This window comes from Lagopus muta, chromosome Z, assembly GCF_023343835.1.
Source record: "Lagopus muta isolate bLagMut1 chromosome Z, bLagMut1 primary, whole genome shotgun sequence".
Taxonomy (NCBI): Eukaryota; Metazoa; Chordata; class Aves; order Galliformes; family Phasianidae; genus Lagopus; species Lagopus muta.
In genome coordinates this window covers 71079890-71105688 of record NC_064472.1, presented here as the reverse complement: position 1 = coordinate 71105688, position 25799 = coordinate 71079890, and the positions used below count along the sequence as shown (strand labels likewise).

At 43.1% G+C, this 25799-nt stretch overlaps 1 protein-coding gene across 6 annotated transcripts in view; it reads right to left on the bottom strand.

Annotated features, from left to right (window-relative positions):
• Positions 1-3632: 3632 nt before the first annotated feature.
• The window catches only part of KIAA1958 (KIAA1958 ortholog), a 62417-nt gene continuing 40250 nt past the window's right edge, over positions 3633-25799 (bottom strand). For 5 of the 6 annotated variants that reach the window (XM_048932448.1, XM_048932450.1, XM_048932447.1 and 2 more), the window contains one exon: positions 14958-17575. In XM_048932448.1, coding sequence (XP_048788405.1) covers positions 16530-17575 — 1046 coding nt within the window. In that variant the 3' untranslated portion in view covers positions 14958-16529. Of the gene's footprint in view, positions 10170-14957; positions 17576-25799 lie in introns of those variants that run through there. The other variant, XR_007374056.1, reaches the window with a different exon arrangement.

Sequence of the window (25799 nt, the reverse complement as noted above, 5' to 3'; positions counted from 1 at the left end):
ATCACCATCTAGCTTTCATCACTGTTATCATGACTGCACACCGTGCCACTGCTCTGCCTGGCACCACCTGTCAGCAGCCAAGTGATGCTCTGAGAGCTTTGATAGATGTCTGAACACTCGTGCACTACTCAATAGAGGCCTTGGGGCGCTGCCAGGAAGCACTAACCATGCCTGCACCCTGCTGGACATGAGTTCTCGCCAAGACTCGTCAGACAGAATTTGGAAAAGCATTAGGAGGCCAGGAACATACATCCTGTCTTCAGAAAGGCCTTACCAACACTGGCACTGAAGAAACTGCCTTATAATTGGATCAGAGGTTGCAGGCCTGGATCAAGTCACAGAAGGCTGCACTTTTATGTGTGTAACTCAGGCTGCTTGAATCACCACCACTGTAGATATTGCTTCATTAAATTGCAAACACAGAAGATATGTAGCATGAAAATCAAAGCCCTCTTCCTTCACAGGTACCTTTTGCCTTCATCTTTCTGTAGGTCAGAGGGTTTATTTTCAGGGAGCACTTTTCGGTGGGTGTGAGCTCTGTGTGTGAACAGACAGTGCCTAAATGCCTCAGCAGTGCTGGCTGAGAAAGTTGTGTGCCTGACTCCATGCTCCTTACAAAACCCGGAACAACCGTTGCCACCTACACAGGCAGAAGCTCTTCTTCCTAAATGTCTGTCATTGAGATGATATACCATACAGGAAAAACAAATTGCCATGGCTTGCCAAAACCGTCACACCCCCTACTTCTGCCCAGACTGGCAGTATCTGATGGTGCGTAGCTACTCATTGCCAGATCTTTGAAGTTTAACGCACACACCACTAGATGTCTGGATTCTTAATGCTCTGCTCCATGAGGAGGCCAGGAGCTGTAGTGCATGCTGCCAGGGAGAGAAGGAGCAGAGTGCAGCCAATAAAGCTGGACACCAAAATTGCTGAGCTCTCAAATATGAGTTTTCCTTAAATCTCAGCTTCTTTCCGCTGAAGCAAGGGCAGTTCCCATGAGCAGACATTGACAGGTGTACGTTGCCAAGGCCCAGATGCACGGAGACCTTCTTCCACATGCAGATGAATGGCATCGCCTTGTGTCACTGGATTAACTACCCCACATCTGGCAGCATCCTTCCTCCTCAACACTGCAGGCTTCTGCCTGCTTTTCCCTGGGTATACATCCAAGGCAGGATTCCCCCCTGTCCTATTCTGCTTGTCATTTTGCATGAATAATAAAAATTCTTGTATTTGCAAGTACAGAAGAAGCTCTGAGGTGACATACAGGATTTCATCTCTTCTGTGTACACATAGGATTTTGTCTCTTCTGTGTATAATTTCTTTGCAGCTGTCAGAGGAGCAGCAATAATGCCATGTACTGCCAGTCTCCAGTGTGTATTCTCCTCCAGGTATCTGTTGGAATTTGTCTCCTAGAACAAAATGCCTGCATATAAATAGGCCTATCTTCTTATACATAGCCAAGGGGTTTTTCTTATTATTTCTTATTTTTCTCCCTATTATTCTGAGAACTAAGCAATTAGCATAAGCTGTAATGTAAATCACTAGACTACTCTAAGAAGAAATCATGTGACCCTTTCCAGGGATGGCAGCCAAGCCCTGCTTCTCTTTGGAGCGTATCACAAAATAAGCCAGCTCCTTACAGACTGTCTTTACCTGTCCGTACGTTACTCATCTTCCCCTTCATCCCAGGCCCTCTGCGTTTTCTTGCCACTTGTCACTGGAACAATTGCAGGGCCTCTGGAATGGTGCCTCTACCCCTCAGAGGTTGTGCTGAAGGGCAGCACCACTGTGGGCAGCACTCAGCTATTTATTTGGTGGAATCTGCCAGGTGGTGGAAACCCACCTGCAGAACATTCCATGCAACGATTTTCCTCTGTCCCACACCCATGTTGTCACTCAGCTCTTGCTGTCATGCACTGAGGTCTCAGCCCCAGCATAAACATGTTGGTTACCTGAATGATTTTAATTTTTTTGTTTTGTTTTTCTGTTTTGTTTTGTTTTTTTCTCAGGCTTTTATATCTGAATTCACCCTCCTCTAACACAGCCATCATCCCATCAACAGCAGCTCTTCCATGGAGCTTTGGAACTTCCATGGAGCTGTCAAAGCTTTGTTTTGTTTTTCCATTTGGGGTGCTTCTCTTTTAGGGAGGTTTATTTGCTTTAATGTTCTGCTCTTCTAATTTTAAATCCCGGTTTTGAATGTTCCAACCTGGGAAACACTTGTCTTAAAATAATTTCATCCTTGGAGGCACATTTGATTTTATTCTAGATCAATTTTATGGAGAACAGATTATGAACAGGATATTATTGAACAGAAGGATGCGGAGCTGATGGAGAAAGTCCAGAGGAAGGCCACAAGGAGGATTGGAGGGCTGGAACACCTCTCCTATGAGGAAAACAGGCTGAGGGATCTGGGCTTGTTCAGTCGGGAGAAAAGAAGGCTCTGGGGAAACATCATTGAGGTCTTCCAGTGCTTGAAGGGAGCTTAGAGGAGGGGGACTGACATTTTTCACGGTCTGACAGTGACAGGACAAGGAGGGATGGTTTTAAACCAAAAGAGGGGAGATTTAGCTGAGATGTTAGAAAGAAATTTCACTCAGAGGGTGGTGAGGCCCTGGCACAGCTGCCCGGAGAAGCTGCAGGTGCCCATCCCTGCAGGTGTTCCAGGCCAAGTTGGATGGGCCCTGTTCTAACCTGACCTGCTGGGCGGCAGCATGGGGATCAGGGCTGGGTGGGCTCTGAGGTCTCTTCCAACCCAGCCGTTCTGTCGTTCTATGACTCTAGGAATTTCTCCTGTGCCTCAGAACCATTTTAACCAGACCAGGTTCCAGAAAATACCTGACTTCCAAAACGTTCTGAGTTTATATGCTTTATCTCACGCTGCAGTGAGATTAAATAAGCACACAGTTAAAGTCAAGCTTGTTTTTATCCACATTCCTAAGCAGGGAAGGACGTAAGCAATTGTTTAATTTTTCCCCTGTAACACGACCCCAGGAGTACAGCAGGGCACGGCAGCAGCTATTTCTTGCTGAGCCTATTTGCACTCTGCTAATTGGAATGCTTCACAGGTCCACAGGAACTTCCCACTACGCTGATACTCATACGTGAGAACTGTGAGAGGGCTGTGAGGCTTTTCACACAAATGGACCTCAGAATTCCAAGTAAGTTGCCTTCATTTGATTAAACAAAGCAGTCAACTTTGCAGAAGACAGTTTATTAAATATATGAGTATTGGTCGCTACACCTAATTACAGACGAAATACTGTGAATAAAGCATGCACTTATCACAGACATCAATGACTATCTTGATTATCTCTGAAATGACTTTTAATTCTGTAAGTTTAAGGCTGTACCAATGCAAATATTAAAAAATAAATAAAAAGTCACACTACAACAGTGGCAAATGTCGTGTGGACAGTGAAATCAACCTCTAACACAGCAGAACCAGACATGTTAAGGATTATTACAGGGAGATAAAAACAGAGTGTGATAAAGATCAGAGTGTCTTTGGAAGTTGCAGATTGGTGAAAGTGAATATTCCAATTAACACAACAGTGAACTCTTGCTTCATCAATGCCCAATTATTGGATAAGTGAGCAGGGGATGAAATCCAGATCATTAAAAAAAAAAAAAAAAAAAAAAAAAAAAAAGACTTTTTAATTTTACTGTCTTCTTATTTAATAAACTTTTATACTCAATCACCCCGAAGAAGCATTTTTCAGGGAAGCCAAGGAGGCACCTGGCTGAAGTGTGGTGCAACAGATGGCAATAAAGCATCTCTTTGCTCCATCCCCAGTGAAGAGGAGTGGAGCACTTTGCAGTGAGGGAAAAAGGTACAGCTGGCACAAAAGTGTCATAAGACACAGATGATGATATTGTTCTCAAGGATCTTAACCAATGTGAAGTTTGCTTCTTAGAAATCTGCTGCAGAAAGAGCAACATGGCATCCACATGAGTTAAAACCTATCCAGCCATCAAGTAAAAGGGTTGGCAGACCTGGGAACCCAGCTGGGGACCTGGCGCTGAAGAAGGCTGTGGAATCTTTCCTCATTTACCAGTGAAGACTTATTCTTCATTTTTTTTTTTTTTTTCCAGGTCTCTTGTTCTTTTTCAGATCCAGAATGAACCAGGTCTGAAGTTGAACAGGTAGCTCTGAGGGTTGACAATTTTCCTGATGTCTTCAGAAAAAAAATCCAGTAAACCTTCTCTCTCTCTCTCTCTCAGACATCCTGGATTTGCAAAGCCTAATGCATTAAAATATATTAAAATCTTCCTTCCCCCTAACAAATGTACAAATATATAAATTCCGAAATGCAGAGGCAAGATGTCAGTGTGAGAAGGTCCCACAGAAAAACTGCATTTTTAGTGTTAGAAATGTATCACTGCTCATGTTAACGTCTCTGCCTAACATAGTGGATTACAACTGGGGCTTGCAAAGGGGTCCAAAGAAACCTAAGTTAGCCTCGAAATTCCAGTGGGATGTGGATGGATAAATTCTCTCTTGTCTCCTTTCAGCAGCACAGACAGAAATGCAATAGGGTTTTATTTTATTATTCAACAATAATAATAATAAAAATCAAAAAGCTTTTCCTGCACCACAGTGCACTTAGGTCAAAACACAATTAAGGAGCTTACAACGTGTACACGGAAGGCATCACACTGATGGGGCAGTGGCATCAAATCCACTACAGCATTAACAGCAGCCCATTTGCTTCTTGAAACCAGAGAGCTGTGGTGAAAAATGAACAAACGCCAGGAAAACTTCTCACACACTGCAGGCAGCAGGCTGAAGCCTAACACCACGTCTGCATCTGTAAAACAACTGGATTTCTAGCATGCAAAGAGCTAACTAAACGGTGCTCTTTGCTTTTCTGATTCAAATCTAAGCTGAAGGCAGTGTAGATGCATCTGCAAAGTGAAGATGGGAATATACAACTGTAGTTCTGCAAGAACCTGACACACCTTTTGGCAGGTTGGGTCAGTGTGTGGGAAGGAGCTCTAAGGACCAATTACCAATTACAGGATCACAGAATCACAGGATTATAGGGGTTGGAAGGGACTTATGGAGATCCTTCACTCCAAAGCAGGTTCCCTACGGTAGGTTGCAATTGCTAAGTCAATTTCTGCAATTAGTTGGACTGGAAGACTAACACCTAGCTAAAAAGACAAAAAATGCAAGGAATAAGACTCTCTGCCACTGCCTTGCATACCTAATACCAGGCCTATGCAGGCAGGAGTTCTGTGGAGCAGAAACTCCTCACTGCACTGGCGGAGATGTGTTCATGTGTACATAGCCACTAGAGACCAAAAACAACAGAGAAACTCATTGCAGCTGGTCTCAGCTGGCATCAGAAAGCAGCTGAATATGGTTTAGAGGAGGGTTACTAGAGTTAGGGTAGTACGGTTATGTTGCAGATGGACTTCACGTTCTTTAAGGTCTTCTCCAACCTGAGCGATTCTATGATTCTATAATTCTACGAAGAAGCCATTGGATTTTAGAGCAATAAAATGGCCCTTTATTTCTGAGGACAGCCTTATTCCATCCAGGAGATGGGAACTGAAATACTGCAAAAGGCCTCAAGCACCCTTATCCCTTTTGGAAGGTTGAGATTTCAGAAATGTTCTAGGAACGTTTAGAACAACTCAGTGGGAAGGGGCCTTCACTCAACATCAATTGCTAATCAACAGTCACAGCAGTCACTGAGCACACTGCCCAAACTCCCCTTGGCCACTGACAGCTGTGTCACCTCTAGGAAGCCTGTTCCACAGTTTGACTGCCCTCATGGTGAAGGAATGCTTCCCGATGCCCTGTCTCATCCTCCCCAGGTGCAGCTCTGTGCCACTCCTTTGCATTCTGTCCCACCAGGGAGCTGAGCCCAGCGTGTCCCTTTGCTTCCCCTCAGGGAGCTGCAGAGCAGTGACCACTTTTCTGCCACCTCCACACACGATAACCCAGGTCTGCCCACCTCTCCTCACACGGTGCCTCACATGCCTTCTACCAAACTTTCTACCTTTTTTTCTGCCTTCTAGCTTTTTTTTTTTGCTGTCTTTCAGACTGTTTCATGGACCTTAACAATTTCTTTATTGTAGATCCCAGAAATGAACACAGTATTTGAGGCAAGACTGCACCTTGAATCCATTGGTCTGTGGGAGAGGACTACTACATGGACAGACTTCCAGGGTGGTCCAGCCTGCACCTTGCAATACTGCTTTTTGTAAATGTTCCAGGTGTGACAAAAAGGAATGGCAATTTTGAAGATTGTGATGTAAACTATTTTGGGAAAAGCACATTGCACATTAAGGGCTATAAACTGCCTTGTACAGAGGTGCAGAGATGGCTTCAGAGCAGCAGGAATGAATTCAATTCTCTGTTATTGTCCCAGTCACACAGGTTTTTTGTTTGTTTTTTTTCTGGTATTCTGATTTGAGAACCTTTTCAGGATGTTTAGCAGACTTTCACCTGTCAGCAGAGATCATGAGACAATGGCTATAGCCCTTCATTGTTTGCACATAAGATGGTACTTTCAGAGCAGACCAGGTGCAGCTGACTGTGCCTGGTGGCAGGGATCTGTGACAGATCACACTTTTACCCACAGCTTGTTTCTGTTGTACAAATACAATATGGTATGATTTCAGCCTGTCAAAATCCTAGCTAAGTCAAAATTAATTCTGGGTATGTGTGTATCTGCTATACTGCCAGATTCTAAGGGGAAGGTGGAAAAGGAGCTGAAAATGCGGTGTCAGAATTTTGATAAACAGGGCCCGCCTGCCATGAAAGCAATTGGAAAGAACGAGACCAAAAATCTCAGGCTTGAATTTCATCCAAGGCTCATTTGGCAGCAAAGCGTGGCTTCAGCGGAGGTGGGAAAGCGACTGGAATCCACCACTTGACCAGGCTGACACTTGTCTACAGGAGCAGGCTCACAGCTGCTAGGAGAGCTGGCAGTTTCTTACAGTAATCAGAGGATTGCTTTCATTAGTAGGCATTTTTAGCAAACTCCACAACAGCTCTCACAGGCTTGGCTGATCACTGGATCAGCTCCACAGGAATGTCTTACCCCTCACGTTCACAGCTGGCATACGGCTGCGGGAGCCTTTAGCTTCATCAAGGCAGTTGGTTGGGCATCTTAATTTTTTTATTCCAAATTAAAATTGATGAGAAGACACCTCAAAGAAAGATGGAGAATTCAAGATTTTCTTTAATACTTTTTTGTTTGTTTGTTCTTTAAGGATCAAGCTGATAAGTGGTCAGCTGTTCAGAAGAAGACATGAAACGTTCAGCACCTCCTGCCTATTGCAGCATGTTGGTTCCTTCTCCAGAAGGCACTGAACATTGGCTTAACACAGGAAACAACGTCAGAACGCAGAGATTTACTGTGACACACAGAAATACCTGCCGACTGGCAGGGCTTCTCAGTACAGCTCTCAGTTTTTCAGTGGCTCTGATCACAGCAGCAATGGTCAGCATTTCTACAAGTACCACATAAACATACGGATGTCAGAACGTCCAGAAAACATGCAAAATTTCAACAGCAACACCACCGAATGACACAGTGCATAGAAATATTATTGTTTGGCAGAACAGTGAATCTTTTAACACCCTTTTTATATAAAACAAAAGAATGTACTTTTTTTACAAACTGTTCTTAAAAAAGTTGAGTTCAGGCAGAGTTAGAAAAGTTGGCACGTGAAAGTTAGCCTCAGACACAGGTTTAACTCTGAGAATCAATTGGTCACTTACAGGAATTCTCATGCTTTGCTAGCTGGTTATATATTGCACTAGCTATGCCAAAGCAAAACGTGCTTTTGAACTTGCTATTTTGGGAGAGGCAGCCCTAATCTTGTCAATTTTCAGAATGGGAGAAACCACATTCATATTAAAAGATTAGAATGATTAAATATTGCATGTAGGGAAAGATAAAAGCTTTACTTTAACTGTTTTTCCCTAACGCTACTCACCATAGCTGGGGTTGTCACAGCAAAAACATTTTTCAAAGGCAGAATTAAAGTCAGCAGATAATTAAAACAAATGGAAAAGATTTTCTAATTCCAGTGTAAAACAAAGTGGGATATTAAAGGATAGCTTAAAGACGAGGATTACGCTTGCCTTCTTTAGTAAAAAAAAAAAACCACAACAACTTTTATTGCATTTGCCAGGCTTTTCCACTGCCTTTCCACTGCCTTCACTATACTCAGACATTTTGCCATTTCTTTATATCTTGAATAGCTTTGTCTGCCTAATAGGTCTCAAGATGACCCAGAGGTATGTGGGTCATGCAGGCACAGACAAGTCCAGACAACAAAGCAGTGGCTGGATGATGTCCTCTCCTGCAGGTTTCAGACCCATCTGTGACAACAAGGTGGGTAGAAACATGAAGCCCAGGGGTGTGTTCCTCACTGAGCTCTGCAGGGCAGACACCGAGCTCTGCCCACCAGCAGCACTTGGGCTTGTGGGCACTGCCATCTACTTCTCCCTTCTCCCCGTGCCAGCTTGCAGACTCTTGTAACACATTCTATGTCACAATTTGCCTGTAAGTCTTGAGTGCTCCAGGTGTTTCTGCTCTGCATTTGACACCCAGCCTTGTGCAGAGCAGCCCAGCCTGGATCAACGCAGCAGAAGGGAAGGAGGAATACCGGCAGGAGCAATGTGGCAGTACTTAAGGCTACGTGTGATTCAGGCCAGCTGAGAACACATTATAATGATGCAGAAGACAATCTCAGCAGGATCACAAGCCTTTACAAAGCAGATCAAATTCTAAGCCTGAGGAATATTGCAGAGTTTTCTCTGTTCACAATAAGAACAGCTGAAATGGTGAAGATAGCGTCATTAAAATTAATGTTAAGAGTTTATTTTTTCTAGAGTAAGAATAATACAGTATTTTAAAGAACATTTTATATTTTCTTGATTCTTTTCCCCTTGCTTGGCAATTCCACAATTTGCATGATGCTTATGGACTGTACAGAACAGAGCTAGCCAAAATTCCCAAATGTAGCGTGAAAGTTAGCATCAGAGTTAGCATCTACCATACAAAATCCCAAACACTCTGAATAAATCTTCTATTAACTACAACAGATCAAATAAATCTGAAAGAGTACTAATTTTTTTCAGAGACCAGTGGCTGCTGTGTAATGAGTGCTGAGCACCAGAATAAAAGAGAAGGTAGAAGTGTCTCAATCCCCTGGAAACAGTAGGTCCATTTCCAATGCACAGACATTTAATGGCATTTGTATTTTAAAAAAAACAAAAACAAAAACAAATTTTGTTCATATTACCAACCAACATTAAAGAAAGTGAGAAAACAGAGAAAATAAATTTCTGACTTGAGACATAAACTCTAGAGACTGTTAAAACCCACCAGTTCATGGAACAAGTAAATTTTGTGCCAAACTGATTTTTTTCCCCGTCAGGTTAGGAGTTAAAGCTTTAGACATCCCCATTGCTTTGAATATACTCCAGTGAATGGCCATTGTCAGACTTTTCAATGAGCCCACAGACATCTCCAAGCTGTGGGGCTTTCCCACGCTGCGCTGCAGTCAGTGCCTCTCCACTGGATTCGGAAGAGTCGAGGTGCTGGCGGACAACATCAGCAGAGCCCCATAGGCAGGATGGAACCAGCACTCGGTTTCACTGGTGGAGCTGGCAGCCATGCATCCACACCATTTCTTGGGGCTTTGAGGAACTTGTCTTCCTCTGAAGGATCACTCCGTTGCCAGCTAACGTTATCCAGTAGAGCATCATGGAGAACCAGCCTCCACATTCCTGCTGGTGCTCAGCTTTCCAAAACCTATGCAGAGATACATCACAGCCCCATGTGCCAGCTGCATGTGTCCATCCTGCACACAGGGACAGCACCATCGCCGAATTGTGCTTACGGCCTTCCCCTGCTCAGCATGCAGAAGCACAGTTGCCTTACCTGGCTGGCCCAGGCGCTCTGATTTTTCAGAGAGGTGCTGTGACACCCACGCTGACCCTGCATAGGGCCATCAGACATGTGGGAGATACCGGATGATGTGCCAGTGCTCCTGGCTACAAAGCAGGCTCGGTGCATGGCGACCATCCCCAGAAAGTGCAGTCCCAGTTCTCCTGCTAGGAAGATAGCCATGCTTTATGCTGGACTGCCTTCTTTTCACACTCTTCCTCAGCAGAGCGTGCAGATTCAGCACTTACATGAAAGCATAGAAATAGAAGAAAATACATCCCCATTTTAAGAACAAGGACAGCAACTCACATTAGGCAAGACAACCATCTTGTTAACACTAATGTTTAACAAAGAACCCTCATTAAAAAGTGCAGATCCACTGCCAGCCACACTTAGTAGTGTACAGCTGAATCCCCGCTAACCTAGCATGCATTGGCTCATTTCAGGCAAATCTAACCTCAGTGCTGCGTCCCGTCAGCATTCCTCCTTCCCATACATTCAAATGGCCGTAGGGCATCAAGGAGGTCCTGCTTTCCTATTGCTCACTCTGCCTAAGACAAATTGATTTCCACTCTAGTGTCAGTCCAGGATGTACTGTGGAGGAGGATCAGCCATCTCTACTCAGTTTAAAGACATTACTGGAAGGCCAGGCAAAGGCACAAAACTGGCCCTCAACACATCACTGTGTTCTATTCTCCTTTTATGATTTGAAAGCACTCCCATAAAAATCAGAGAAGAAGGGAAAGGGAGAGTGTTGGGAGACAAGAGATGCAAGCCTGTGAGTGATCATGTATCCCATGGACCACATGCACTCGAAGCGAGGCAGCCTGCCCTGAGCACATTATCCCCAAAGCACAAGGGCACTTGATAGCAGGGAGGGAACTGTGCTGCCCTCCACAGAGCAGTCCCCTTCCCCTATGACAAACACCAGGAGAAAGGAATGTTAGAGGTACAAAGGGATGGAGAGAGGGATGCTAGGGATGGGGAAGACCAGTTGGTCAGCCATAGTCATTTGCAGCTGGTGGTGGGGAGGAATAACCAGCCCACACACCACATCAGTCAATGTCAGTCAATGCACTTATGGGATGTCCTCAGGCAGGGAGACAAAAAAGGGGTAAATATTAGCTGGGCAGGGAAGAAATGTACAGTATACAGCATCTCAGTTCCCTTGGGGCTGCTCCAAGAACTGGGGCAGCACAGGCTCTGCCATGACTAAACATCAATTCTTCCTGACCCATGTCTTCATATCACACATCATTTGCACAACCTGCCGTGGAAGACAGTCACAAACAGGCAAGAAGGGACAAACAGCAATATAAGTTGCTGCTCAAATCTCATTTTCTACACTCCTTTCTAAGAGAAATAAGTGGGCAACTACACTGTAGATTGAATACTAGTGATGAGCAGCTTCTAAAAATAAAAATAGAAAATAGCTTGAAAGCATTGGTATTCTTCACAAAGGAGAATGTGCACCACTACTTTCATTGTTAGACTGTCCTATATTCCAACGGTGTGGATGCTATCCCAGAATTACTGAACTGTGTAAATGAGTAAGGTATGTACTGTTGTTTTAGATATGCTTCATAACTTAGTTAATTTAGTCTACAAGGTAGTTCAGAACAGTATTTCATTCTCCTTAAAATTACTAAAATTACTGTACTTAAAAACACATTTTGTTGCATAAATTTGTATTTGAAAATTTAACAGGCAGTTTGCAAAACCCAGATATTGAGAATTTCAGCTTCAACTACCATTATGAACAGAAACACCCTGTGCAAGCCTACAATGCCACAAATACATGCACAAGTAATAGTTCAGAAGGCAACCAACAGCTGCAAACTACACAGAAGGTGCTCCCACTGCATTATCTCTGTGATGGGTTTCCAAAGCTGCAGTGCAGCCTTTAGACAGGGAACATCCTCCTCTGCCTCTCCTTCTGGAGCTGCAAATCATTTTTGAGCAGAATCAAGTCAGTAATCTGGCAGAGAACTATCTCAATTTCCCCCTCTGCGCTATGTTTTATGCTGAGCTAGTGAGCTGATTGATGAGGTCCAATACCAGATCAGAGAAAGCTGAAAGTCAGGAAAACAGGAAAGGAAAAAGAGAGAAGAAAGAAGCACTGTCATCTGCCTGCAGGGGATCTCTGCAAGTGACCCACTCAGCCACCACACCTGGGCTATGCTGTATAGGAGCTGAATGGTGATCTGAGAGCTGGCCTCTTGATTCCATGGTAAGAAGTAGTGAAGTATCAAGAGTTATGGTAGGACACACCAGGCCCTAGGCAGAGAGGAAGGCTTGCAGATCAGATGTTAGGAAGAATTCTTTACTCAAAAGGCAGTGAAGCCCTGGCACAGTTGCCCAGAGAAGCTGTGGTTGGCCAGGTTGGCTGGGAACTGGGGCAGCCTGATCTAGCAGTCATCAACTGTGCTCAAAGAAAGAGCACTGGATGAGATTATCTTTAAGGCTTCTTCCAAGTCAAGCTATTCTATGACTCTATGATTTTAAGAGTGCAGCACTACTCCCTGACCATCTCCCTATGGCTTTTTACTGGGGCAGATCCACACCATGATGGTAAGCACAAGATTTACTGGTGAGCAGGTTCTGACACCCTCAAAGCACTGGGAGACGACAGCAAGCAAATGGGTTGCCATCTGTCAGCAACAACATGGCAGCTGGGACACTACACTCCTGCCAAACAGAAACAAAACCATGACCAGTGTTTTAAATCAGAAGTCTCCCTCCCAGTGGGTTAATGACACTCTGTCATGGTTTTATGATTTTTGGTCATCAGTATTCCACACCATAACATCATGTAATGCACTGGGGGTGGGGTTTGATATCTGCCGAATGTTCGTCCGTCGGAGAAGAACTACTTTTCCCCAGGAGACTTTGCGGTCAGCAAGGGGATATAACTCCAAGCAAGGTCACCTGATCCTTCTTCTTCGCCTGCTCTTCGCTGTCTGCGCTTCGCTATCTGCGCTTCGCCGCCTGCGCTTCGCCGTCTGTACTTCAGTCACTCAACTGGACTGCACTTCTCACCCCAGCATTGTGGTGAGGTCTATACAATTCAAACAGACTCTCTCTCTCTCTCTCTCTCTCTCATTGTATTTTACTAATACTATATTTAGTAAAATCATTTGTTCCACCTCAGATCAGTGCTGTTGTTTTCAAGTATTTTGGGGTCCCCTGCTTCCCCTTTCCCAGAGGCGCGGATCCGCAGATCCCTCCGCCCTGCTGGTCACGGAACTGGGCCGGACCAGCCCATAAACCGTTGACACACTCTCAATAGCTTAATACAGATCATAATTAATTAGGCTGTCATCACTCAATTCCTTGCGACTGTTTGCAAATGAAGACTGGGTAGTATGTGGGTGCTAAATGCCATTCAAAGATAACATACCTATTTTTGGAGTATGATACTCCTTCAGTATCATATTTTGGCCATATGTGCTTAACTGCTTCTACAAGTAGTCTATTTGGGAATGCCCGATCAGAATTTGCCAGGCAATCTGCCATCAGCATCACTGGTGGCTGGAGTTACTGCAGATGCCACAGAGCAGAGAAAACACAGCCCTGTAATGCTGAGGCTCCTGCAATAAGAACACATAATTCACACCTTACCTCCTAACCAGACATGCAACAGTTCCTGACATGCAACATTATCAGAGACATTGCCTTGGCACAGCAAGATACAAACCACCCTAAAACTGAAGACAGCAATTCTATATATGGACAGTGGAGCTGGAGACAAGATCAAGATCTGTGCTGGGGCTGAATTACAGTGTAGATGTGAATCAGAACATTGCAGACCATATGCAGCACTGCACATCTGCAGACAGTGATCTGCCTTCTCAAAGACAAGAAAATCACAGAATCATAGAATCACAAGGTTGGAAATGACCTATAAGATCATCTAGTCCAAAATGTGTGGGATTACCACAGTTATTAGTCCACACAAAACAGCCCACTGTGAAGCAATAAACCCTAACCAGGGAAACTGTTTATTACTACTGAATTTTGTTTCATGCTTTATGGGGTCTGAGAAGAAACAACAGACAGCCACATCATGGGGTAGTTACTTTTCTGTACAACCTCAAGGCAAGTCTTCCCAGCAAAGAGGGAAATGTGCTGTTCCACAAAGGCCATCAGGTACCTGGCTTTGTACTCTGGGAGAGGAAAGGAAGATGGGTCAGGTTCTGCAATAGTTAAGAGGTGAGCACAGGGGGAAGTTGAGAGCAAAACCCTTCCTAGCAGCTCCCTTGTGGAGCTCTACAGAACATCATGAATGAGCTCTCTAGCATGACACCCTAGCACTCACTGCATACAGAGATCAGTGACTTGAGTACTCAGCAGCAAACAGCAATGAAATCCTACAGAGAGCAACATCAGCCTTGCAAAATTATTTTCACTTGTATCACATGTAGAGCATTGCTATGAAAAGACAACTGGTTGGCCTCATGTGGAAGCAAAGCAGCAGATGTCTGTGTTTCCCTCTCCTTCATCTTTACCAGATTTGCCATGGCAAGGCAGTCACAGGCATTTGCAGTTACTTCAGAAGTGCCAACACTTTGTCTCAAGCCTCAGAACCAAGCCACAAAAGCACAGCTTTGCAATGTGAGTGCCTGTCACACCAATGCCTACCTTGCAGCACTAACAGACAGCGCTCTCAGGTGTTGCAGATAAGATTACCCTGCCTTGGCGTGCCAGACCCTAGGGCAGCCAGCACACAGAGCACCAAGGCATTATAGTAGCTCTGCTGTGCAGAACAGTGAGTGATCATTCAGGCTCTGTCACCTGCACAAAGCTTCCTGGGAGGACAGATGTTCATTAAAGAGGAAATCTCTGCTCCCAAACCTTTTGTGGGACATCTGCTAATCACTCCCTGTCCAAAACAGACCTCCAGGATTAAGTGAGACACAGGTGTTCTGCCACTTCATATACTTCAATACACACCTCATCCCAGCAACACCAAAAACAACTTTTAAATGGCCCCAGGTGGGATAATTTATTTCTTTCTGCTACTGTTGCACTTTTTTTTTTTTAAATTAGTGATGACTGAGTTTACTGCACAGTTGCAGATTTAAACCACATAAAAGAAAGGAAAGAATGTAAAGAAATAAAACCAATGAAGTTTAAAGAAGGACAAAAGCAAAAAGAAAAGTCCTCAGTAACAGTCTGATGGGATGTGAGCTGAGGCTGAATCTTTCATGGACCTTGGAGGACACCATAGCACGTCAGGGACTTGTCTATAGACTTACCAAGTCGCTAAGGTATGCTAGTGGAACATTTCCATCTGTAACGCTGAATAAGCTAAGCTGAATTACTGCAGAGGTACCATACATCATTTTAAAAGTCAAGAGTTGTAATGGTTCACTGACACACTTAATTTGTTAGTGTTTTCCCTGTACTCATAGAACAACTATGCTACAAAATCAAATACGGGAACAACAGCATTCATTATTTCAAGTATTTAAAGGACCAAATTCTTCCCTAAGAATCACATACACAATTTCCATTGTCTGCAATGAAAACAGATTACACATAGGTGATTTTGATTTGTTTTCCAGTGCTTAAAACTACTCATCTTTTTAATCTTCTGTAGAAAATATGAAACTATCCCTATGTTATTTCTTGTGGAGTTTGAATAATGGCTTAGGACAGATTTGATGCATTTTATCTGAATGGTTTGGGATAAGATAATGAATTTTTCTGCACACCTACATCCCCAAGAGTAGTGAAAGAGTGGATAAAAGTCAGTAGATTTTACATTAAGAATACACAGCGACAAAACATGAATGGTCAGTGCTTAGGTAAAATTATGTACACGACTGTTTTTGCCAACATACCTTTGCTTACCGTTGAAAACAATACTTTTCAGTCTAAAGACCAGTGATATTCTGATAACAGAAAATCAACAAAAACAAAAGTTAAAAATAGCTTTTTGCTGACTTTGGGATTTTTTTTTTCCATCTGGCAGAAATAAGCCTCAGGAAACAAACAAACAGCAACAACAACAACAACAAAAAAGACAACAAAAGAAAAAAACAACAGAGAAAACTTCTTGTAAATGGTTTCACAGACTTACATTGATGTATCTCTTATCTCCTTGTATTTCTGATCAAGAACAAGCCAGCAGGTAAGAAGCGGCAGCCAGTGGTAGATTTGCCTCCTCCACTCTAGGAGGCCATGTTAACATAAGAAGTCAAAAAAATGCTTTAAAATAGAATTGCTACGTAAGTCTCCCTGGGGAATTACAGTCACTGATGTGTGCATGTTAAAAAGGGTATTTCCAGTCTATCTTGTGTTGCCTGAGAACCATTTTTGTCCTTTTAAAATCTGCAATTATATTATAACCCACAAGTAACATTCATTTTTGTATTAACACTATAAATACTATGTTAGTATTACTAAACTATCTCTATTGACTTATCTGTAAAAAGAAAAATATATTATATATTTATATTTTTTTATAAAGTGAATTAACACTGGAGAGAGGGCTATGGGAGAGTAGTGTACAATCACAGTTGATGTGTATTATTGGGCACAAATTCAATGCTTAAAACAAAACAGAAGAGAAAAATCTGTCCAAGTTATACCCCTCTTTCAAGCTGTGTCAGAGGAAGAGTCATAGGATGCTGACACTATGAAGTTGCCAGTATTGGTATGGCTTGCCATGGACTGGGCAGCCTGCTGGCTCAAGTTATTGCAGATCAGCACAAGCTGGTTGCTCTGAGCTTCTGACAGTGTGCTACAGCTCTGGTAGACACTGAAGTTGGTCTTCCTGCCAGGGATGTTGCCCTTCTCGCACATTGTCTTTACCATCTTGGCAAGCTTATTTTTCCCCAGAGCTTGGCAATTGTACCAGTGAAGGGCAGCCAAGTTGACAACGGGTTTGATTGACAGGTAAAAAGGTGCATCCTCATAGCGCATGGCTGGAGGCCGCCTCTGGGCATACTCCTTGTAGTCTTGCACAGGACAGGTCTGTGGGGAGTGCTGGGTGGCATACACCCGAGAGTCTGTCCCACCTCTCTTGCTCTTGGCATTGATATCTCCACTGTCTGGTCCCATCCACTCCAGGTACTCCAACCCCGTCTCTGTCACCCGCAGCCGGATGTCTCCCCATTTGAGGGTGGACCCATGAAAACCTGTGCAGTGTCCAAATGCCTTAGTGTTGTTCAGCCAGACAAGGTTCAAGAGCCCTTCAGGATTGTACCGGCTTAGCAAGCCTCTTTTGCGCAGGATAAGCTCGTCAGCAAAGGTGAGCTTCATGGACTTGTGTGGCTTGTTCCCTTTACCTTTACACCTCAGTTCTATCTGCTTCTGTTTTAGGGCTTCTTGGGACCTCTTGAACTCCTTATCCCTGGTAATACTGTATCCATACCTGTGCTCCTTCAGATAACGCTCCAGCCCACATTGATAGTTGGCCAGGCTGTTTGGCTCGTATTCAGACCCATCCTTCTGCCTGGCATCCACAAAGAACGAAGCAAGGTACGCATCGAGCTCTTTGCAGGGGATGACGTAGATCTCTCGGGTCTCAGAGGGATACTTGGAGATGAGGAACTCGCGGAAATTGCGGAGAGCTGTCTGTGTGCTGCGAATGGTCTTCTCGTTCTGCTCCCTGCTGAGCTCTGCTGCTCTCTCATCCTGGTCTGCAAGAGGGAGAAGGAAAAAGACAACACAGAAAGAGCAGTTAGCTTGTGTGAAAGGTTTTTCCCAAAGCAAATTTCCTTTAAAAGAATGAACAAAAAGAAATGAAAGTGAATTTCACAAAGCACACTTGAAAACATCATTACATACTTGCCACATGACTGAAAAGTCAACTTCAGTTCAGTTCTACAACTAGTGACTGGAATATGGCACAAAGTGAACTCCTCATGACACTGGGATACATTTTTGTGCACAGAGATCTGTGGAAGGCTGTTTAATTAGAGGCAATCTGCTTTCCAGAACAAATGCAAGGCGTGGACTCCAGTGCCACATGCTGAGCCCAATCTGAGTAATGAGCCCATTGTGAACTGACTCATTTGTGAAACAAGGGGCTGTACTTGTTCTAACATTTTTTCTACAAAGAATAACCAAAGCCTTAAATTTATGATATTATAATTATTTTTAATTAGACAAGTTTCTAAAGAGCCGATAAGTATAGACAGAAATGCACACTACAAAATAATGCAGCACATCCTAAGAAAGAAGTTAGCAGGTACAACACAGTGATGTGTAATTTACAAATATAAAAGAATAAAAAATAATGTAATACTTCACATTAGAAAATATCAAAACTGTCAGCACTTAACATGTTTTTACAGCTTCTTTACATAATCAAGCTGTACCTGGACAGATGTAGTTCAATCGTGAACATTTTTTCTCGTTTTGCAGAAAAAAAATCAAATTCAAGAAACAACTTTATATTGATCCATAAGGCTATATTCAAAGGTCCTTGCAAGTGGTGACACATCAAACCACAGCATCCAGATGTGACTCAAAAGATGATTCTTGATGACAATTTTCAGGCTGGTCATAAGCATAAAATGAAAAGCTTTTTACATGGAAGTGATGCATGTACTTACAGACTGTTTTCTTGGCATGTGGAAACTGTCTTTACAAGGATGCAATTTATAAGCACATAGGCAGAACTGTCATTATGGATAAGATAAGCCTTAATGGTTTTAGAAAATGATGAGCAGTATGTGTAAAGAAGGAAAATTCCAATGATTTGACTATTTTCTGTACTCGTAAATGACACATTCCTTTTTTCTCAGTTATCAAAAAGAGGGAAAAGGGAAAGACCTTTTTTGCTCTATCTCATTACAAAAGTCACATACATTTTGTTGTCTCTGCTCTACTACACTTACAGCAACAGGGGATTTACCTGTTATCTCCCACCCTACATACACACCACAAAGTCATACCGGACCTGGCAAAATTCCCACCACCTCTCTGTTACGGGCCAAGCTCATGGGCAGCCACGCTCTGCATCAGTGCTTGTGTCTGCTCCTCCTGCCCACTCTGCCTTACCAGTCTGCTGAGAGGGCAAGCAGCAGGCAGAGGAAGGTGGCCCAGTCTCCATTGCTAATCTGGCTGAGATGTTTCTTGTGGTGCACAGACTTCGGCGTGTAGCTGGGTGGCTTCTCTTTCCATCCACCTAAAGCAACAGCATCCAGGCCTGCAGAGCATTTCCCTCCTCACCTCCATACACACAGAGGCACTGAGAGTGGCTTGCAACCCTTGTCCTCTGTTCTCACTTGATAGGTGCCCAATGCACCCACAGCACTCAGTGAAACCTGCTGTGCTGGATCCTCAGGCCCTTGGCAAAGCACAGAGAACTGAAGGTCTGCAGCTGAGGCCTTTGGGGGTTTCTGCAGCCACGTAAAATGTTGCCACCGAGGTTTGCTTTAACTGTGCTCAGGGAGAAAATGTAACCAGTTTATTTCAAAAACTGGCTTTAATTATGGTGTCAGCACCAAAGAGCTACAAGCAGCCCTCAATGAAGTCTCATGCTTCAAGCAATGGATCCTTTTACAATGGCTAGCTGCAGAGGGAAATAAAGAGCTAAAGCTGTTTGAAGTGCAGAAGCAAAACATTTACCCTAATACCTTGTTCACTGCACCCACCACCACTTACTATAGCACTGTGTAAGTAAGCTGTTCTTTGACTGACAGCCCACATTTTAAGTACTGTTGCAATATAAAAAGCACATACAATGGTTTGGTTATACACATGTCATCAATCACTCTTTCTTTCAGAATGCCCTGTCACAACACAGCAGTGACACTCAGTCATTTACATTTTGGCATCTTTCCTTAAACTGCAAAGGAAATTGCTGTATCTGCAGATAGCAATTATAAAACCCATGCTCAATAAAGATCTCCTGAAGTTGTACGAAAGACTGCATTCCTGCAGTGCTCTGATGTGTTACACCAAGGCAGGAGGGAAATCTTAAACAAAATAGGTCAGCTTATCTACCAGCCAAATCCGGAGAGCTAGGCCAGTTTTGACTGGGAATCTAGCCTGGAGTTCTGGTTAATTATTCTCTTTCTATGGGAGAGTTCAAATATCACAGATATCTCAAAGCATGGGACTAGTGCAGTGAAACAGTGAGACCCAGTGTGTCTGAGACAACCAAAGTTACCAGATGTCAAGTGAGCCACAGCCATGATCTGCATGTGCTTTTTATCTACAGCAAAAGCAGATGATTTTGATGAGCCTCACTTAACTAAGAAAATGTTTATAGCCTAGAACAGCTTAGGAAGGAGACATAACTCTTCATGTCATCAAATTCCTTATTTAACCAAAGAGAAGTCATTGTACTGAAAGGCAATCTATTCCTAAACCATACAATCCAGCCACCACGGAGACTTAAATCCAAACACCCTTTTACTGTCACCAAACTGTGATTTTCACTAATTGCATTATTTCATTCTCTATTATTGTGGTGACTGACAGTGGTCAGCAATCACCACACAGTCACTTGCTCTCTCCCCACACTCAGCAGGGCAGAGAAGAGCAAAAACAAGAAAACATCAGAGCTGAGGCAAATCTAAGTAAAGGAAAGAGAAAAGAAACAATCCAACATGCAATGCAAAGGCAATCACTCATCATCTCTCATAACGTTCAGTCAGATTCTAAGCAATGCCTACTTTCCACAGGAAAAAAAAACCAACCCTTTTTTACTGTTTATTGTTAAGCATGATGTAGTATGGCATGGAATATCCCTTTGGTCAGTCGGGGTCAGCCCCTTCCCAACCTCTTGCCAAGCTCAGCTTAGTTGGTTGGGATACAGGATGGGAAAAAGAGAAAGGCTTAATGGTGTGCAATGCTCAGCAACAGCCAAAATCTGTAGATCTGTAGTAGCCACAGATCCAAACTGCAGCACATTATGGGCTGCTGTGAGAGAGTTATTTCCATCCCAGTCAAACCCAGAACAGTGTGCCATTTGGATCACTGATCAAATTATGGCACAGGATCAGGCTTATCTTGCTTCCATTCCACACAACCTGTGACTGGACATGGAGACCATGAAAAATATCATCTGAGCGCAGACTGCTAATGGCTCTTTCAAAATATTTACAATAAGCCCTTCTACTCTACACACCTCTGATTTCCTATGGGAAATTTTGTGAAAGAGAACCAATGCCTTCTACACTGTGGATATTTGGCATTGTTTCTGCTCTAGCCATGTACCAAGGGTGGTAGCATGTGAGAGGGAGATTAGGTTAGTGTAATGCCATTTTGTTCCTTAAAAATCTATATGGATTGGTTGGTAAAGAAAGTCTAAATATAAGGGAATTCATTTATTAAGAACTCAAGACTAAAAGGCATTTCAGCTGTTATCACAGTGAATTTTTTGAAAATACATAAACTGGGAGAACTGCTGAGGTACAGGGTCCACAGATATGGAGATTGAAAGTGAATACTCTTTCTGATAGAGGAGTATTTTCAGTAAAGCAATGAAGCAAATGTTTGCCTGGTCTCACCTTGCTGCATCTTGCAGAATAGAGGTGAAAAAATCATCTGGCCAACACTTAACCTTTTGGGAATTTACTGAAAACACAGGTGCAAATGTACAGTAGTCCCCTGATGACTGCAAAGTACACCTACTTGCTCTTAGGTGTCCACTGCTCACATTATCACAAACTCTTTATTGTGCACGGGTTCAAAAACTGGGTAAAAGTACAGAACACTGTTACAAAGTGCTCCTCAACACAAGACAGTATTTCCAAACTGGAAAGGTGCTTGAGCTGTAAATTGCTGGAGGATGGAACAATGGGAAGATATCACATATGCTTTCACTCTTCTTGCATTCTTAGCTACATGCATGTTGTTAGGGTCTAGGGAAAACGTATATTCTCATATTGTGATCTAATCTGTTTTGGCTAGTAAAACAGAACCAATGAACTGAACAAACTACCAAACCAAGCTAAACCAAATAGTTTTTCCTTGTAATAACAAAACTTTAGCAGTTGGTAGTGCTGTTCCCCATTATGCCGACCAGGAGCAGAAACTTACAAAACAAGGTAACTTGGAGATGCATCTCACGAGGTCCTGCCCACAGCTGCATAGTACACAAAACATCTGATCCGCACATCTGTAGTTCCTGTCTCACTCCACATCAGTGCTTCATTTCCAGGAAAACCAGAACATCAGAAAAAGGCAGTAAATCTCACCTTATTGTTGGATTGGGGTAACCTCCCAGCTGAGAGTAAGAAGGACTGCTTGAGTAGTTTAAATGTTCAACTTAAAAGTAGACAAAGATAAAGTGACTTGGCAGAGATTACACAGATCCAGTGGGAGCTGAGTGTCTCTAGCTAGCCCACAACCATGAGATGATCCTTCCCACACAGCAACAGCTGCAGTCTGATCTTTCATAATCTGATCTTAGTACAGCCAAGACTTAATTAACATTATCAGCTGAGTTATCAAACACAGGGTTGTTTTTATTTCAGCTCACACACTTAGACAAATTCAGACTTACCAGAACATAACCTCCTTTGTAATTATGTACAGTGGGGGTAAAACACTTGCTTTTGTCGTTCACATCAGAATGATGCCTGTTAATATTCAGAGAGGATTTGTAACATCAGTGGGAGTTGTAAACCTGAGCTCTTTCTGCACACAGCCTCAAATTCTGCATAAGGATGTCAACAAGATCTCCAGTAAAAAAGTTTTTTTGGATGGCAATCACACTACCAGCCAACATCTCCTCTGCCTGATTTGTCCTCTGACTAGAAATATCTTTCTGGGGATGACCCACTCCCACCACAATGCTTTCATTCAAGTGAAAAAGCATAGCACACACAGGATGCGATCTATCTCTACCCTGGAGCTGTGTTCTCACCCCAAGCACTTTGCAAGCTTGCTTCTGTCCCCACTCTGCAATTACGGAAGTGTAGTGGTACCTAATCCACAGTACAAGGCTATAAACAGCCAACTGAAATGATTCACGTAAACCAGAGCCTGTTCCTATCTGTCTTTTCTTCTCTTTTTCAAGAGTGTATCAGCAGGCGAACGGTGTCAATAACCACAGTGGACAGCAGTAGCCCTGTTGTGTACTGACTCACACCAAGTCATGGAGAGGAAGGCTCAGGAACTTGCCAACAAGTGCATACTCCTGCAAGCAGTGCTACAGCTTACCTGCTCATAGTGGCCAAATGTCCTACCACAATGTGCACTCATTTAATAACAGCCAGCACAAGCCAAGGCCAGTGATGATGCATCTGCCTTCGTACTGCAAATAACATTTAGACAATGACTTGCTGTCTTTCATTCTATCACGGGACTAAAAAACTGAACATCTTTCTCCTGTATCATCACTGAGGACAGAAAAAGTAGGAGGCCTCCCCATTACAGGTGTCTGTGAGTACTCCCAGAATCCTACTGAGACTGAAAGACAGGGAGATGTATGCACTTGGAGAACAATATTTCTGGCATTTTTAGTATCTGTTCCAGACTAAATTTGTCAAGGCAACTCCTACACACATGCAGTAGTTAAAGGCTTAGGTCAAAAATACATATGTTTTAATGTAATTATTTCATATCCAACAATAACTTGCTTCTTAGAAAGTCCTGAGGCCAAATAAAGTGCACTTTTGGTGCCATAATATATCATACCTATTTAAGCTTAGGCTTGGTGAGTCAGTCAAAAGAGCAGAGGAAATCCTGTGACTGCCTGGAGACTTTCATCAGGCTTGACATCTAACAGTTTCTGAGCTCTGCAGGATCAAAGAATTAACTTGTTAGCTGCAGATTACAAAAGCAGAAGAAAGTGCTCCTGCACTTTTTCTCTCCTACCAATCTGACTTTGCTACCAAAATTCTATTTAACAATTACAGTTCCCTGTTTCCACTACATTAAGTCGAACCCCATGTAGTTTAACATTTTCAGCAAATACTTTCATTAGTATGTAAAATCTCTAGTAAGGTAGAAATTTCTTAATTGAAATCCACTTACAAGAGACATTATGTTTTCTGGGCCAAATAAATTATGCTTGTATTCTGTAAACCTCTTACAGCACAATTATCAGTGAAATGTTTTATGATCCTAAAATTAAGAACCATACAAGAAAACAGAACACAGATTCCAAGCAAATGAGAGTAAGAATATTTATGAATCAGCACAGCCATGACGTAGAAGTCTCACAAACAAACGTTAGCCGTCTGTACATTTTCTGCAAGATGTAGAACGGTCTGCTCACTCAGATGCTAGTGCTGTTTTTTTTTTAGATTGCACCTGTTTTCACTAATTTCTTGCCACAACAGCCAAAAAAGATGAAATGTGCAAACTCAACAATAAAATTCCCATCAATATTGATGAGACTACTACATCATCCTCAGATACCAGAAAACCTGGAGCCATGACAAGGGATTAAGAATTTATGTCCTCCTATGACTGACAGGATCTATCTTTTACGCAGCAGATACTAGCAATGACAAATGAACACTGCAAATCAGGAGTGCTCCAGGGACTTTCAGCTTGTATGAAGCCTCTCCTGCTCTATCTGACTGTAATGAAGCATATTTCTGATCTTGAAATAGCCCACAAATGCACTAAAAGTACATTTACCATACCTGAAATTTTTAAATTTGTCCTCAGTGTGGTCTTCACTTCACCTATTTGGCTTTGATTTTGTCAAAACGAATGGAATAGGAAGTTCTGCACAAAGGTGCACAAGAACTTCTTTAGGTGAGGTGACGGAGCACTGGAACAGGCTGCCAGGGAGGTGGTGGAGTCTCCTCTGGAGATGTTCAAGACCTGCCTGGACAACTACTTGTGCGACTGCTGGGAGCCTGCTTTGGCAGGGGGGTTGGACTCGATGATCTCTGGAGGTCCCTTCAACCCCTACAATTCTGTGATTCTGTGAAAAATGAAAGTGTTGTATTCTTCTTTTACTTCACATCTCACTTCAGCTGCTGAACACTCACAGTGTTGTGTGGAATTGTCATGTGGGACTGTACAGTCTCCAACTTTATTTTTGAAGCTGTTCTCCTTGCACTGCTGTAGACTGCTGCAAAGCAACATGGGATGTGTTTCCTCTGTATCCCAACAGTGAGGCTATCTAGTTTACGTTTACCCAAATCCACTTGATTTTCCAACCTTCATTTAGCAAGTCCAGCTCTGCGAGGTTTACCAAATACTGCACAGCATTTTCAGAGCAGGAAACCACGTCTGCTCCCTGAGCTACAGAGAGGAGAACAGTGGAAGCAGATATCTTTTGCAAGAGCAGCAAAGCAACCACATACTTCATACTTAGGGATGTCCGGGTGAAAGGTACTAAGGGCTCAGAGCTGGAATGGAGTCCGCTACATTAGGAGCCCTGTTCCAAGTTAGTAATCTGAGTTATAACCAAGTCCAGAAACAGATAAAGATTCACCTGTTCTGCCTCATCATTCTCTTATTTCCATTTTTCAGGTGATTTTTAAGAACAAATTCTTTGGTCCCTAGGATGTTTGACTGAGATTCAGGATCCAACTCTTCACAGATGTGGAGGACAGGCTGAGGGAGGTGAGGCTCAAGAGGGGATTGCCCCCCTTTACTCTGCTCTCATGAGGCCCCATCTGCAGTACTGCATCCAAGCATGGGGACCTCAAGAATTTTGCAGAGCTGTTGGAGTGTGTCCAGAGTAGGGTCATGAAGATAACCAGAGAGCTGGAGTACCTCTCTTATGAAGACAGGCAGAGAGAGCTGGGCTTCTTCAGCCTGGAGAAGGATCCAGGAAGACCTTACAGCAGCATTCTAGTGCTACAAGAGAAGGATGAGAAGAGACTCTTTGTCAGGGTGTGTAGTGATAAAGGGTAATGACTTCAGACTAAAAGAGGATAGATTTTGATCAGTTATTAGGAAGAAATTCTTCACACAGAAGGCAGTGAGGCCCTGGAA